At 36.7% G+C, this 16,927-nt stretch overlaps 1 protein-coding gene across 2 annotated transcripts; it reads right to left on the bottom strand.

Moving 5' to 3' along the window:
- LOC133702322 (callose synthase 3-like) lies at positions 1-16,607 on the bottom strand. 2 transcript variants are annotated; one of them, XM_062126644.1, is made up of 44 exons: positions 16,458-16,607; positions 16,320-16,364; positions 15,990-16,242; positions 15,746-15,846; positions 14,641-14,765; positions 14,436-14,529; positions 14,149-14,259; positions 13,938-14,054; positions 13,725-13,817; positions 13,356-13,447; positions 12,859-12,985; positions 12,196-12,333; positions 12,014-12,090; positions 11,783-11,876; positions 11,354-11,476; positions 11,027-11,144; positions 10,260-10,597; positions 10,073-10,125; positions 9,931-9,991; positions 9,678-9,759; positions 9,534-9,583; positions 9,365-9,451; positions 8,614-8,748; positions 8,399-8,493; positions 8,204-8,297; positions 7,970-8,130; positions 7,683-7,806; positions 7,491-7,588; positions 7,068-7,200; positions 6,833-6,984; positions 5,498-5,607; positions 5,260-5,382; positions 5,090-5,158; positions 4,800-4,989; positions 4,565-4,721; positions 3,927-4,046; positions 3,728-3,846; positions 3,555-3,638; positions 2,757-2,869; positions 2,435-2,664; positions 1,539-2,342; positions 1,377-1,427; positions 761-946; positions 1-438 (listed from the first exon to the last, which is right to left on the bottom strand). In XM_062126644.1, exons 3-44 carry the CDS (start codon positions 16,228-16,230, stop codon positions 190-192), a joined length of 5,919 nt encoding a protein of 1,972 aa, XP_061982628.1. In that variant the 5' UTR covers positions 16,231-16,242; positions 16,320-16,364; positions 16,458-16,607; the 3' UTR covers positions 1-189. The 2 variants fall into 2 exon arrangements, with proteins under 2 accessions (XP_061982628.1, XP_061982627.1); XM_062126643.1 differs by having other exon boundaries at positions 15,990-16,237.
- Between the last annotated feature and the right edge of the window lie 320 nt (positions 16,608-16,927).

The raw sequence follows: 16,927 nt of genomic DNA, 5'->3' as shown, positions 1-16,927 counted from the left end.
TTTAAATAATAATTTTTTAAACAACTCTTTATTGTTTAATAAAAATGCTAAGAACTCAACAGCTATTATTCCTGGCTCTTCCATAATTACAAGGTTAGAATAGATATGAACAGAATTTTCTAAGGCAGGCTAGTGTGACTGACAGAATAGATACACACACTAGTGTTGAATTGGTACTGAGATTACTCCTTACTCCTTGTTCCTTGAAGAGCGACCCTTCCCATGGCCGCCAAGAATGCGAGAAATTTGCAGACCTCTACTGAATGCTTGGTTGAACAGCATACGAGTCTGGAATTCAGACACAAAAGGGAACCAGGCGAGGAATGCAACTGGAGTGAACAGGAGCAAGCCCATAACGATTTCATACCCACGTGCAAGTGTCCGAACTGATCCCCAAAACCCGGCTCGTTGAACAACAGGTTTACAAGCTTGAGCAATCTGGAAAAAATCGAAGGGAGCATAAACAGAAGTTTAATTAACATGGGTGTGATAAAGATCTGAAACCAAATGCAACAAAGCAGTGCTACTCTCAAGTACGTGCTTGACAGGATTAAACCTAAATCAACAAACTCAACAGAGTGACAGTCAGATAAAGGCAGAGCTGAGCTCATCTGCACCCGTGGTGAGTGCAGCATCCTGTGTGCACTAAGCATTTTTTGAAACTTCACAAGTATGCACCATGGTTGAGACTCAAGTGAAGAAGATGATGTCTGGAACAATGGCATAAATTAGCGCGGAAGCAGATAAACGTGCCACTTACCAAGAGCATTCCCCAACCGGTTGGCATGAAAGCGAGAATGCATACAATGACATCCTGCACCGTCATATGAGGCAGTGCAATCAAAGTGACAAGAATGGACACAAAAGTTAGGAATATCATTCCCTTGATTAGACGAAACACAAGCTGGAAGTTAGCACTGAACTTTCGTCGCCCAACAGATACAGTCTGAGCAAAAAAGAGAGAAGTCAAATCATACACAAAATCCACACATAACAACAACTCGAAGTTCATGTTATTTCAAGGAAAACAAAACATTCACTCTCACATGTGATGATAATCAATTCCATTAAGCAGATGCAGAAACAGATTTAACTTTTTGTTTACTACTTTTTTTTATTATTATTATTTCTTTCCTTCCCAGAAAGTAGTTACAAGTTGGAAGAATCAAATTCACTTCTAAAAGAATTGGTAAATAAGATCTTGAGCACCTAATGTTGTTAATAGTGAAAGACTGGAGAAGAAAAGGAAGAAGAACGAGAAGCATTGATGGTTTTCAACCAGATTGCCAATAAAGTGAGATCAGTACATAGCAGTCAATAGCTAGAAATGCATTTAAGAAAAATATGCAGAAAATTATGAGAGATAAGTGGCTCACCTTCATCACAAACAATATTAGAAAGATCACCAGCCATGATATCCCATAGATCTATGAACAAGAAAAAAAGGGTACCACATTGATTTTGCAACATCCAGTTTAAGTTCTTATGAGAGAAAAAAATGTGGAAAGAGAAGTAAATATGATCAGCTGAGGACATACCAAAAAACTTCTGTCTTTCATCTTCTTTGTAATCGTTAAATGATATACTAGACCATATTGATAGATAAAGAATCGTAGAGATAACAGTATCTCCGCTAGAATACCACGCTTTCCCGAGTGATGAAGATGCTCCTGTTCTTCTTCCCACCATGATTCCCAACTCTTTTCTGGTGGGACACCTATTCCTCCACGGTTACTTATCCACTTGTTCCAATCAGACCAATCATCAACAATCTTCTGCCACTCAAAACCAGAAGGATTGAAGAGGAATGGAGCAAAAAGCCAGGTACCAACCATAAACCACATAGATATAGTTATTAGGACATAGGCGACTGCACTTCTGTATGGCTGACCAAATATTTGATAAACAACAAGCAAAATCATCATCTCAATACCCTTGACAAAGTGACTGCGGGAATAAAGCCTATAGTTGTCAGCAAATTTGGCATGGAAGACCACAAAACCTCTACCAGTGGACCTATATTTTGCCCCACCATGCAGCAATGTCCTTCCATAGTAGTGGGTCTTTGTGCCAAGAGAAAATGTGAAAAATACAGGTGCTAGTTGTAATTGCATCAATAAAAATTCACTTAGTGCAGTGCGGAAACCCCTTTCCAAGCCAATTTCCATCAGCATAGGCAATGCCATCAAAAATCCTATTTGAACAAAAGATTGAGAAGCAAGAGCCACTTGAAGAGGTTTGTTGTCTCGAATTGCTTTCTGAGTACTCAAACCTTCTTCAAGCCCACTGAGAACAAGGTATAGGCGGCCGTAAAGGAATACATACACTGTGAGCACTGTAATCTGTGAGAAAAGATGTTTAGTACCTTCAGCGTTCCCATATAAAAATAACATGATAACATCTTTGAACAAATGAACAGAAATTTGTAACATACCAGAGTACTGAAGTAGAAACCAACTGTGGTGAAATAGCAAGACAACATTCGGAAGAAGTCAAAACGGTGTCCAAGCCGGTAGATATCACGACTCAGAGTCTGCTCTCCATTGCCATTAGCTATTTTGGCCTCGAACATGGAAATTTGATTAAGGCCCACATCTCTCCCCTTCCCAACTTGTATATATTCATGATGGGTAACATTCCCTTCACGTAGTGTGGAATTGAAGCCTGCAGTTGCATATTGAAAACATTAATCAGTAAAAGCATAGATTACATGCAAAAACCAAGATGACAACAGAAAGTCCTAGGCAAATACAAACCAGCAAATATATCTTCACTCAGATTGATAACCTTAGATGCTTTACTAACACCCCCTCTAGTGAGATGGAAAAGCCTATCAAATACATCTGGATGACCATAGTGGAACCGCACCCTTGTATGAAAAGAAAACAGACAAGAAGGAAATTTAATAAACAGTAAAAAAGGAATGATATCCATGTTGAACAAGAAACAAAATAGACAAATATAATTACAAATATGCAGCCAAGGCCTGTAAGGGTAGCAAAGAAAACTCTTCAGCTGGATCAAGACATGTTTCACAGGTCAAAATTGTGGTGGCTGTTTATCAACAACATCAGCAGCCAACAAATCCAATTATCCAATCCTTCATTGGTTCATCTAAATGAACCAAATTAATTTTATTCTTGACATGCTCCTTGCAAAATCAAGGAGGAGTTTCTGTAAAATTTAATTTGCACCACTCAAGAATTTTTGCTCACATGATGTCATCTATCCTATTCCATAAATATATTATACATCATTCACTGAATAAAAAACCCATCTTAATTCCTGTTTCTATCATTAAAAGTGCTCCGGCATAAAGTCTACAGAAATTCCAAAATTGCCGTGCCCATCATAATACATGCTAATGTGAACTGCAGTTGATGACCATAAAAACTTTGCCATGTTCTTCAATTAGTTATCCTACATTACTAATTTCCTTTTGGAAAATTGAAGCCGGATTATGTGGTGATGAATTAAAGCTTTTAATTAACTCTCTTTTGAAACAGGAAAATGAGAGTTTTGGAGTACAGTAATTCCAAGCAATTCTAACTTACTTCAGAGGGTTGGCCAGTAGCCTCTGACCAATAGTCACAAAACTGGTTTCCTGATTTGACATAAACCAAGCAAGAGATGACACACTGCACCAAGCAATGAAAGAAAATCCAGTGATCATAATCACAGCAAAATAATCTGGAGAAGGCACCAAGCACAAAGAACAACACATTACCTTCCAGTAAATATATGCTCTCTAAGTCCAAGTATCGAAGGATGCCTCACACCATCAGGCTTTTTAAGAAATTCTTGCAGCAAATTCCTCATTTTTAAGGCTTCTTCCATGTAGTTATCCTTTAGAAGTGAAAACATCAACCAATGGACAAAAAAAGAAGTTAATGGTAATGTTTATTTAGATTTCACCATTATTATACCTGGTTCATATCTATTGTTTGCAAGCCTTCTCCACGTGTAAAGATAATAGCATGGTTCTGGTTTTCAGGTTTTCCTTCACCCAAGATAGCTGGTCCTGGAAGTTTTATCCGGTAAATGACCTGCATTTGGACAGCAATATAATCCAATGCAAGTATTATGATACTCATTCAATCTAATCAAGAGATTGCCCAAGTTCACTTTTATCATTATTATTTTATTAATTTTTAAAATTCTTGTGCTTGCTGAGAAATCGAGGAGCAACCATGATATCTGCTTTCCAGGAGAAGCATCATGAATGAAGATACCAGAGTCCTTTTCAGGCAAAAAGCATCTATAAAAGTTTTGGCAATATACTTATTCAGTGAAAGTAGACATGTATCTTTGTAGACATCACTTTGGTTGAGTGCAGTTTGTCCAGGTTATCAAAAGCAATTGTGCAACAAATGCTGCAAGATAGCATACTCATCTCAAATTTATGCTACCCTTTAGAATAAGAGTGATATATTATTGTTTTTTGTTAATAATTGCTACAGTGATTTATTATTGTTTTTGGTTGATAATTGCTACAGTGCACACAATGAGAATCAATACCTAACTTCTTAAGATATGCCTAACTTTTGAAAAAAGTTAACTTTACCTGGTCCAAGTTTTGCACTGGCTCAGAAGAATCAATGGACTTGGGCAAGGCAGCTTTCACTAGAGATGAATAGTAAACTTTTTGGATGACCTTCTTGGATTTGTCTGGATTAGTTTCTTCAACCTCATCAATGTATGCCACACGGAGAGACGGATATCTACCAATTGGAAATATATCAGCATGTAAAAGAGTTAAAATCTGAAGCTCAACAACAAAGCCAAACCTGAATGCTTACGTTGTCATGAGCCTCAGAATATCCTGTGCACGAGGATCACCAGAACGCTTGTGAATCCCATATTGCTGGCATGATACTACATATGTAAATTTCATATCAGCTACTGCTTGACACTCTGCCAACAGTGAGCTTCCCCCCTTTGACTGATCTTCAGTATTTAATTCAATTGCCTTATATCCCTCCATCAAATCTGAAAAGGAGTAATAACAGGACAAAGAAAATTATATGTACGTTATAATTATAACATCTTATCATTAACAATCAATGAATCCAAGATTTTCAAGAGTCACCTTCATGTTTGGCTATATCAAGGAATGCCTGAAGCTCCAGAGCATGCCGATAGTACATCATACCTCTCACTGCCATTGATAATGTTATAGTCAAAGGATAAATTAATAAATAAAATGGGAAAAGCGAACAAACAGAACAGAAATACTGAACAGAGGAATTGAGTGAGTACCTGTTCTAGTCAAAGTCTGGCCCCTATATGATGCCCATAATCGAAGTTCTTCCAAGTCATCTCTTTCTTTAAGTTCTTCTTCACCAGTGCAGTTCACTCGTTCAAGAAAGTGGTTCCACTCATCTGTCCATTAATGTATGACTATTAGGTACCAATGGAAGATAGACATAAAACATAGACATAAATCTGGAATTTGATACAGCACCAATTGGCAGAAAAGAAAAGGAAAGAAGATTACCTGGAAAGATCTTTTGCAAGTAAAAGAGGATGGAAACACCATCTTCATTTGGCACTTCCAAATCATGCAAGGAGAAAAGTACCTCCTCTGTATAGTAAGGAGTTAAAACACTGCAAGATAAGTTATCACATTAGGAAAAAGAATATGATTCTGTATAGTTGTCAGCAGAGTGTTAATTTTTTCACTAACTGTCCTGGGTTCTGGAAGAAAATTTCTACAAAAAATGGGGTATCAAAAGCAAGCCTCTGAAAGAGTAAGATGGTCAAGAAACTTTTTCCTAGGGAATTTTATCACGATCAATTCCCTGCCCATTGCATTTTACTTAAATAATAAGTAATGTGGGTAAAAAAAGGAAGGGTATGCAACCATGACATTTCATGGCCTTTCTTAAGTTGCCCACAAAAGTTTTGACAACTCTGTCAAACCTTTATTTTAGACAAGTAGTATATCCTAATCACTTTTATTTTGTGTCATACTATCTTAGTTACACTGCCCAAATCATACATGTCAATTGTGAGGAACGGCAGATTCATCAAGGATTGCATGTGATCAATAGCAGATTGGAGTAAGAAGCAACATCAAATTTGGTTTTGGATTGTTGTCAGTTCAAGAACAATGAAACATGAAATCACAATTATGATGACATAAAAGCCTTACGAGAAAGATTGCATATTGCAAACTTTAGGTTCCACAGGCATGTCCATCAACAATGAGTTCGAGAAGAAAGAAATACGCCTCCTAGCTTTGAAGTTGGATGGTACATCCATAGCCGATTCTTTTGTGGTAAGCAAAAGAAAAGGCCTATTGTCAAGAAACTTTTTCCTAGGGAATTTTATCACGATGAACTCCCTGTCCACTGTGTTTTACTTTAAATAATAAGTAATATGGGTAAAAAGAGGAAGAGGCATGCAACATTTCATGGCCTTTCTTAAGTTGCCCACAAAAGTTTTGACAACCCTGTCAAACCTTTATTTTAGACAAGTACTATATCCTAATCACTTTTATTTTGTGTCACTATCTTAGTTACACTGCCCAAATTATACATGCAGCATTTCATGGCTTTTCTTAAGTTGCCCACAAAAGTTTTGACAACTCTGTCAAACCTTTATTTTAGACAAGTAGTATATCCTAATCACTTTTATTTTGTGTCATACTATCTTAGTTACACTGCCCAAATCATACATGTCGATTGTGAGGAACGACAGATTCATCAAGGATTGCATGTGATCAATAGCAGATTGGAGTAAGAAGCAACATCAAATTTGGTTTTGGATTGTTGTCAGTTCAAGAATAGTAAAACATGAAATCATAATTATGATGACATAAAAGCCTTACGAGAAAGAAAGCATATTGCGAACTTTAGGTGCCGCAGGCATGTCCATAAACAATGAGTTTGAGAAGAAAGAAATACGCCTCCTAGCTTCTAAGTTGGATGGTACATCCATAGCAGATTCTTTTGTGGTAAGCAAAAGAAAAAGCCTCTTGATCTGCAAAGACAGGTAAGAAGAGGTATATAAATTAGCGTGCTCATCCAATTTCATTATAATATATTTCAATTGACGACACAAACCTTCTCTTTCCATGCTTCTGTTTCTGGCTCAATTGGAAACTTGATAGCTCCAGCAGATGCAAATAACTGATATTGTTGTTCAAGGGGTGTCATTCCCTCATATCCAGATCCATCAGGGATAGAGTCCACCAGGCTTACAAGGAAAAAACAAATAAATTAGAAACTTGGATGCAAACATGTAAAAAAGACACGACTATATAACGTTTTAAAGACAATAACTTAGAAACTTTGATGCAAATTTGAAGAGACAATTACTGCTATGTCCACACCTGGATATTTGATCCTCCATTACAAGGAAAAAACAAATAAATTAGAAACTTGGATGCAAACAAGTAAAAAAAAACCGACTATATAACGTTTTCAAGACAACAACTTAGAAACTTTGATGCAAATTTGAAGAGACAATTACTGCTATGTCCACACCTGGATATTTGATCCTCCATTATGTCTCTTGTCACAACCTCCAGCATGTCCTGGAAGAGAATCACAACTTGATCCCTGTCCTCTGGCCTATTATCCACCTGCAAATCTCATGAGCATATTACCAAGCATAGTTATTCATAGTTGTTCATAGTTGTGTCAACATTTTGGTCTAGAAAGGATGTGGAATATTACCAAGCATTGGATAAGCTTCACAAGGTGATCGTATAGTAAAGGAAGAGCACTCATTTTGTATTCACTTATCAGATCACCTTGCTTTATGTGCTTCTCAACCTCAACAAATATGGAATCAATCACCCTGAAAAAATAATTATCAGGAATGCATCAAGACACATCAACAAAATGCTCTCAAAGTTACTAATGTCAAATCCTAGTGAAAGTAAACAGTGGCGAAGCAAGTTGAATTTCTTTTGGATTTTCATATAAAATTTCCTAAACCATCGCAATTCACTGGAACTCACTTTGTCTCAGGTATCCCTTGAACCAAAAACTTGATGATGTTCTTAAAAGAAGCATAGCATTCACAAACAGCACAAGACATGTAGTTGTCAGCCTCGATTCTCTTTTTCAGCTCTTTATCCTTACCATTACTGTCCTTAGCCATGTCTAATGCTATTGGGATCTAAAAGGAGACAGAGAGTTAAATATCTCGGCACGCAGATTATACAAATTTAAAAAAATGGGCTGAAAGACACCTTGCTAGCGAGCAAAAATGGAGGCCATTGTGTAAGGCCCAAAACACCCAAATCACGGTCAGCCCAATATGGAACAAGCAACAAATCCATTTCCCTGGAATGAGATATACAGATCAAGTAAAATGAAATGGTAAGAATGGAAAGGTCAGTAAGGAACTAGAAAAAACACTACATTTTTCAGAGCAGCATCCTTACCTATTGCTTATAAGATCTTCCTCTCTAAAACTACTGATGATTTTATTCCAAAGCTGTGCAAACCTTGGTGCCTCTGTATCTTTGTTGGGGGGGTTCTGCAGTGATCAGCCCAGATTGGTACCTCCAGATGAGGATTATCTTTTGTAATGATTGCATTACAAAATTTACAAAGGTCAGAAATATTTGACCCAAAAATACTTGTAGCGAAATCTAACCTCATTAAAATTGCGAGAAAACCTTGCCTTCAAGCTTTTCTTCTTTCGCTCACTCTTTTCGTCTGGAATTAAACAGGCATTGAAAGCACCAGGTAATGATTGGAAACGAGATCTAAGCATTCCCAATGTTCGAATCTAAAAGAAACAAAATAAGTCAAGGACTAAACAACAAAAACTCACAAACCAAGATGTCAATTGGTCTTCAAGATATCAAAAGTGGAAAGCATAAAAATGGCAGCCATACTAGTTCTAGAAGTTAAGCATAAAGCAAAATCAGATTGTTATGTTCACTAAGCAAAAGGGTACTACGCTGCTTGATTATATTGAAGAAGATAGCCAACATGGCTGACATCAACAAAATCAGTCAATAATTGGAAACAAGATCTAAGCATTCCCAATGTTCGAATCTAAAAGAAACAAAATAAGTCAAGGACTAAACAACAAAAACTCAAAAACCAATATGTCAATTGGTCTTAAAGATATTGAAAGTAGAAAGCATAAAAATGGCAGCAATACTAGTTCTAGAAGTTAAGCATAAAGCAAAATCAGATCGTTATGTTCACTAAGCAAAAGGGTACCCTGCATGATTTTATTGAAGAAGATAGCCAACATTGTTGACATCGAGGAATATGTTCAGCACCAAGATTTACGAAAAGATTCTTAGTTCATTGGGAAAATGAGAAACAAACAAAGCTGGATGATTTTCATTGCAGACTATTATCAAGAGAACAAAGAAAAAGATGTTGCTAACCTCTCCAAGACGTCGAAATGCACCATAAATTCCTCCAAATAATGTGGAAAATATTGCATACCAAATCTGGGCATCCATAAAATACACCTGCAAAATTTGCTACATTAGAATCGTATTTAGCTGAAATAGAATCAGATAGAATTTAGAGATGAAAAGGAACAACTCGTACAAGAATGATTGGAGCCCAGAGCGCAATCACCACACCAATATTGTTCTTTGCTGCAAATAAACAGGTACATCATGAATTTTCTTATGAACAACATAATGTAAGCGCAACAAAACCTTACGTTGCCAGAGTCTTCAAGTTTATTACCTTGTGGAAAGAATTCATGCCATTGGAAAGCCGTTATATGGACATCCATTATGGCTTTTGTTGGATCAACTAAAGGCTTAATCTGCAACCAAGAAATGACATTTAGAAGTAAAAAGGTAAAGAATTTCTTTCTAACATGACAGATCAAGATTCAGATGAATTTATCATGCAAAGGACAGCCTCATTTTCTCTGCCTTTGCATTCAGTGTTCTTCAATAAGCACCAGGAGATTAAAAATGAGAGAAAGACACACCTCTATGTAATAACTAAATGCCAACTTTGTTACTATAAGAAGAACCCAAAACATTGTATACCTGAACATTCAATAAAGGCATTAGTTATAAAAGTTGCAAAGTTAAAGTACACTAATTTATCTTTCAAATAGTGTCCCTTACTTGAAGAGAGAAATTGTACTCTCATGCATTCCCCTCCCAACATAGAGCCGAGGCTGCAATGTGTCAGATGCAGGCATGAAAGCTAAGTATGATTTATATGAATAATAGTTAAAATATCCACAGCAATAACCTTGCATGACCTTTAAAAAGTAAAGGAAAGGATGAAGAACAAAAAATGTTTCTTTACCTGCGACCACCACATCATAAACATCACAATCCTATAGTCGGACCTCTCAAGGAATCGACGTATGAAGGGAAAAAGAAACAATAATGCTGCCAGCATATTTGGTGCCAAGTAGATAACTATAGCCAATACAAACAAGGAAGACGAGCTTGAACTGTTGCCAAACCAACCTTTGATGGTTTGAGCAAATCCTGGGGGATTCTCCTTCCAAGTGTAAGCATAAGTTACTGGTAAAACAACCACCCATGCAGCAGCTGAAACAACCTTCAAAATATATCTCAACTTGACATGGAATGACATTATCTGCCGTGCTTTCCAACTAAGGATGACATCAAGGATAGCTGCATCAGTTAAAATAGATCTCAGAACATATCTCACTTAATAACTTCCAATTCATAGAAATCCAGCAAATACAGCATGACTAAAAGGAATAGCTTGAAAAAAGTGAGTGGATTCCTCAGAAATTTCATCAAATGGAGAGCATGATGTAGATTACACTATTCATTCAGTAAACAAATCATTGAATTGAGAATGTTCTGGATATACCAAATAAAGGTCACAGAATTTGAACTCATACTCATGTTAAAAGCGAGAAAACAAAGGCAAAGTGATTGGATGAAATTAAAAACCATTAAAGAATAAAATAAAAGAGTGCATCCATTGCCAAATTGAAGAGCTTAAATTAACATTTTAAACTGATACAAACAGAATATTGATGTAACTTAGACTGGAAGGACAATGAAGAGAAGTACAGCTCCATTCTTTCTTACCTTGCCCAAGCTTTAATATGGCAGCAGTGATGAAGACACTCAATACTTTCTTAAATACATCACCACTAAAGATAGCACTCAGTTTGCCCGAACCATTCCAAGCAACAATAATCATAGCCTTCACATGGCATCAGCAACAGCATCACATCAGCATAAAGTTAATAAAGGAAACATAAAGCAAATCAGGTGCATTAAAGGAAAGAACATTTCCAAGCAACAATAATCATAGCCTTCACATGAGGCAGCATCAGCAACAGCATCACATCAGCATAAAGTTAATAAAGAAACATAAAGCAAATCAGGAGCATTAAAGGAAAGAACATGTACCTGTAAGCACAGAATAAAAAAACTCCACATTCGATCAAAGCTTCTAAAGACATGCCAGAATGTTCGTATCTCCACGAAATTAACTTTTCCTACCCGTCGATCTCTATAGGCTGGTTTATCATCCTACACATCATAACAGCATAACACGTCAACATAATGTCCCTTTTGCAGTGTAAGAACCCAATTACAGTAACCAGGCAAGAGAAATCCAACTGCCATTCCATACACTTCTAGTGCATGCAGCATATAATAACTTGTACCCTCGATTAGATAAGGAGCATTTGGTCATATCATCATGTCCGGTAATTTCATGCATGTCTGTACAAGTAACATGTGAAAAGTGACAACAATTTTCATATTTAATTATTAGGCTACCAGCTCTAAGAAAGGTGAAAGAAAACCAAGCGAAGCTAGTTATTCATTGCTTACCCCATTTTGTACAGAACGGGGTTGTTCAGAAGACAGGCAAAAGAAATCAGCATCTGCACGCATTGGCCAGCCTAAGCGGAAACAATCAACTGACCTACAAATTATGTAAGGGTAAGTTTTTTTTTTTTTTTGAGAAATTATGCATGAGCACGCTGATCATGAAATTTTTTAAAAAGAATGATATACACAGACATAGCTCAAAGGAACAGTATTACACCATAAGAAAAATACCAGAAGTACTCATTTATATCATCGTAGTTCCTCCATTGAGAATGCTTTGACTTCCCTTTTTTACTCCTTTCAGCTTCCTGTCAAGTGGTGCAATTATATTGACAGGTGTTAGACCAAAAATAAATTATAGCACTCAAATTAACAAGACTAGAAAATAAAAGGAAAGTTTTTGCATGCAGCACCTTTGCAATCACATTGTATATAGGAGTAACAACTTTCCTCAAGAAAGCCTCTTCTTCACCTCCATAGGCTGGCTTTACATTTTCTCCAGTCATAGGACTGACATTTCCAGCTAGCATGCCATATAACTCAAATGCCATCTGGAAAAAGCAAAATAATTAAGCACCCAGTTACACATAACAGCCAACAAACAAGACCAAGTTCATGAAATTACATATTTGCAAATCTGTAAAAAGCTCTGAAATAAGGATGAAAAACAGTCACTTTAAGAGACTGTCATGCACTCATGGGTGTGTCCACGAGTGTATAAAATATGCAAACCAAAGACAGTTTGGAACTAAGAATTTTAATGACAACCCTTCTATAGTCGGTGTCCTTGCCCCAAAGATAAACGGTAGAAAGAGCATTGGATGAGTTATCATGAGAAAAAGCTCCATCTATTCTAATACAGTATACAGGTTGAAACCATAACTAGACTCATTCCTCCCTCTGCACTATTTCTACCAGAGTCAATCAACTTATCAGAATTTCTTGGCATCAGGTATTTGTCTGACAAGGTTAAAGATAGAGAGTAAAAATCTAAAACCACGTTTCCAGTTTCCCTCAAGGGAAAGAAATGCCAAACAAAAGTAATGAGATAAAAATGGAGCTATCTTAAAACATACATGATGATAGATATAGCAAAGGCATTCCGGCATGAATCTGAGGTTCGCAGCTTCCCCCCATATCAAAAGATACAAACCCATGTACAATAATTTACGCTGCTGCACCTCCTGCTGTATGGTCGGTAACCTACAAATTCAGAAACCCACAAAGAATAGCAACATTAATATGAGCATAGAATGGAAATCTGTGATCCTCTTTTTTTTCCTGGAACTGTCCTCTTCCCCTCATTTTTTGGCAACCCACAATGAACCAAAAAGAGTTTAATGCATGATGTATCAGCCAACTTATTTCCATGATATTAAAATCATAATCATGTCAATGTTGTGGTTTGTATATTTATGACAATGCTAGCAGTTCAATCTTTTCCATGGTTTTCTTAATCACTTTTCTTAAAAGATTTTGGATCCTTCCTTGAACAAATTACTAAAATCATTTAACCAACTGGAAGATGCAAAGTTACCATGTTATTCACATGAAACAGAATTGGGCCACTTACCAAAGGCTACTTTTTCTGTCCAAGTACTTGCACCATTTTTTGTAGTTCTTAAAAAGTTTCTTCATCACTTCAGTCAATGCACGCTCATCCAACTAACAAAGAAACATGCACAGAGGATTTTCAGCTTCAGTAAGAATTTAAGACAAATGCAACTAAAAGCAACTATTGACAGAAAGAAAAGAGGAACAAAAACACAACAAAGTATATCCTCTGCATTTATGATTGGTTTAAGTTATTATTAAGAAATATGCTGACACAATACCCAACAGCATATCCTTTTTCTGGAAAAAGTGGTAATTTAATCTTTAACCAGTCACTTTTTATAGGGAGAAAACCCTGTTCTTGCTAAAATTGAGTCAATTAACAAACCTTCGGTTGTTGATCTGGGTTGACAAATTGTCGCATGTGCACGTTAGCAAGTAATAAGATTAAGTGCTCTCTTTGATTTGCCACATTATCCTTCTGCAAAATCATTAAATGGCACTTAAATTAATTATATTCAGATAAAATAGTTCCACACCACTGGAAAAATTGCAAGAGCCAAATGAAGAAAAGAAAATAATTCTTCTCAATTTGTTTCACCTGAAACCCGAACATTGCTTGAAGCCAATCCAAAACATCTTGGTCCGTTATCTTCTTGTAGTCCTTGGGCCATGGAAGACCCCTTGTGTTACGCAGAGCCAAAACAGCAGCTTGGATCTGTGAATCAACACAAAAATCATATATGCTCAAGTGATAGAAGAGAAACAGCTAAGTTGTAGGTCAAAAGATAAAGTATATAAAGGAAAGATACTTCAGGATATCTCATAATCGCTTGATCTGCACTATCTGGATCAAGTGGCAGAATATTGTAAGGGAGATAGATCTGAGTTTTTTCTGCAACTTTATTTTGAGCTTCTAAAATCTGTGAACAAAGTTGATACACAATTACAAATAATTTAGTGCTAATAACAAGCATTGAGCAATGTAAGTTCTTAATTCAATTAGCAAACAGAATTTACGATCAGATATTGTCAGATTACACGTTCACACTGTGCTAATGTGACTAGAAAGAAGATTACAAATGTCACATGGTTTCACCTCGCGATCAACTTCAATGGATTGTGTCATATTAACGGCCTTTAAAACCTCAAAGAGCACATTGGCAGTCTGATAAGCCTTGGTAAGCTGGGCGCTGCATTTAAACACAATAGTATCAGTCAAGCAGCAACTTCAAAGTGTATGATCTAAAGAAACTTGGTATAAGAAATAGCTTCAAAAAATCTCTCATTTCAAAAGAATTTACCGGTCAGCTTTATCAGCAGCATTGTGCAATGCTTGGATGTATTTTTTGTAGTAATGCTGATAAAAACCCTGCATTTCTCGTGCATCACTTTTTTTAACCCTTCCCATCAAGGTTGGATCATTCTCCTGAACAATGTAAACAAAGCTTCTTTACCAAAATGCCGAGAGCAAACGCAAGAGCATTAAAGGAAAAGACCAAGTGCATAAACCGAATCACAAGGAAGAAACGATTGAATACAACAACTGCCACAAGGTTTCCTAAAGGAAAACAACATTGTTGTTGATACAAAGTAACAAATTAAACATGTTTGACCTAGAATACTTGAGGAGAAAACTACATTGTACACTCTCCTCTCCCTAACCAGGGCACTGAAGAATTTTGTGGTGGAATTGAAGTGCCCATTTCAGAGTCCCAAAGGCCTATCTCAGCCTGCTCCAAGAGATACCTAGATCTTTTCTCCACTTTGAAACAAAAATAGGCCCGCGTAGAAATCTTTCAGTATGTAACTCCATGCAGACCGTTTTTCATCATTTTGGCATTAATACTTTTAGTAAAAGATGCATATTTAGTGTGGAAAGCTTATCTTGATGCCCAATCTCTGAATGCTACACCGAGTTTTGAAGGATTGGAGGGCTTATTTGAGACGAGAACATCTAACTTCCATATTATTTATGTTTTCTATACGTCATGCTTGTTTTGCCACCTCTTCATACAAACTTTCTCCTAAACTATGCATACTGTGTGTGTGAGCAAACCCTGGGAACATTTTTAGTGGTAGGTGGCATTTTTATCCTTTTTTTTTTGTTGGATGGTATGAGGTGTCCTCAAACCAACTTGTGCGTTAGCTGAAACCAAGTCTCCTCCCTTATTTTCTTACAAACGGTTGTTGCAGTGTGAAGATTTACTCATAAATGGTTACGTAGGAAAACAAGCTATCACTAAAACTTCAGGTTAAATTTATAAAAAATATGAAACTAAACATTACAATTCACAACTTGACAGGGGAGTTTCTCATGGCACGCTCATCCTAGGAGACATCCACTTTGTGATTTTTCTACCCATCTTTGTCCATAGCATCAAAACATTAAAGTATTATGACTCTTACCCTTTCCAAACGCTGAAGAAGCGCGGTTTTAAATTGACGAACACCTCGTCCACTCGAAGTAGGATCCAACCTATGAGCCTTCTCAAAGGCATAAAATCGACCTACATTGATTTCAAAAAACAATAGATATGAATAAAAATAAAATATAATCAAGCCTACATTGCATAAAAATTAAAAATCCATAACTTAAAAATAATAGAAAATTCACAAAAAAAAATTGAAACTTAATTTTCTAACAACATACAAAGATAAGCAACTCTAGGATTGCTAGTTTCAACTTCATTTGCAACACGAAGAATCGGCGCTATCTCAAAAAGCGAAGAAGGCACTATTTCGCTATCAAATACCGACTCTCCCAGATTCCCCGCAGTCTGCGTCCTCGTTATCCTCCGTTGCGTCGGCGGTGGTGTGGCTCCAGTCCCTACCCCCGCCGCCGCCTGATCCATCCCCATTCCTCCTCCTCCTCCTCTCGACGTCGACGCCATCTCTCTCCTTCCCTCAAAACAATAAATAAGAATCAAAAACCTAAAAAGGGAAAGAAATTCAAAAAATTCAAAAAAGGAAAGCAATTTACCAGAAGATTTAAGAGAAGTGAGCAATAACTATGAATCTAGCATATCTGGAAGAAAAATAAAAATAGAAAGTACATTATTATGAAAAATAAAAATAAAACTCAGTGGATTTTTACAATGTGAGAGATGAGGAAGCTTACAAGAAACCCTAAGATAGAGAAAATGGAAAAGTTTAGAGCGAGAAAGTTAGAGAGAAAGAGAGAGACTAAAAAGTGGAAGCTACTTAGCAGGGAAGGAAGCTAAAGAAGAAGTGTTTTTTTAGTGAGTGAGCTACTGGAGAGATGGAAGGGTTGGTAAAATAAAGAGAGAGAAAGTAACCGTTTTTTTACTTCTATTGGTTCGCGAGGGACTCGAGGTTTGTTAGTGCGAAAACGGGGTTCGTGTTTTGGGTTATTACGATATTGCCATTCTTGTTTTTGAGCTGGGATTGGTTTGATTACCAGAGTACCCTCGCAAAAGATTCAGTGTCTGCCTGACTCCAGCCCCCCGTTTTCCTACAAAAGCTTTTGCGATCTATCAAAGTCTTGATCAGCTGGGTGCATCAGTCCATAACTTGAATTATCTTAGAATTAGAATGGTTCAGGGAGGAAAATATAAATTAAAAGATAAA

Source organism: Populus nigra, chromosome 8, assembly GCF_951802175.1.
Source record: "Populus nigra chromosome 8, ddPopNigr1.1, whole genome shotgun sequence".
Classification (NCBI taxonomy): Eukaryota; Viridiplantae; Streptophyta; class Magnoliopsida; order Malpighiales; family Salicaceae; genus Populus; species Populus nigra.
Note: the sequence above shows the minus strand (reverse complement) of the source record. Positions and strands in the feature narration are given on the sequence as shown.

Bases quoted from the DNA above. Each gene is read 5' to 3' on its own strand.
- LOC133702322 (XM_062126644.1), bottom strand. From the start codon at position 16,230: ATGGCGTCGACGTCGAGAGGAGGAGGAGGAGGAATGGGGATGGATCAG. The intron at 14,530-14,640 runs GTAAATTCTTTT...GTTTAAATGCAG, and splicing joins GCTGCTGATAAAGCTGACCG to CGCCCAGCTTACCAAGGCTT. The intron at 11,145-11,353 runs GTACATGTTCTT...TGCCATGTGAAG, and splicing joins TTTTTATTCTGTGCTTACAG to GCTATGATTATTGTTGCTTG.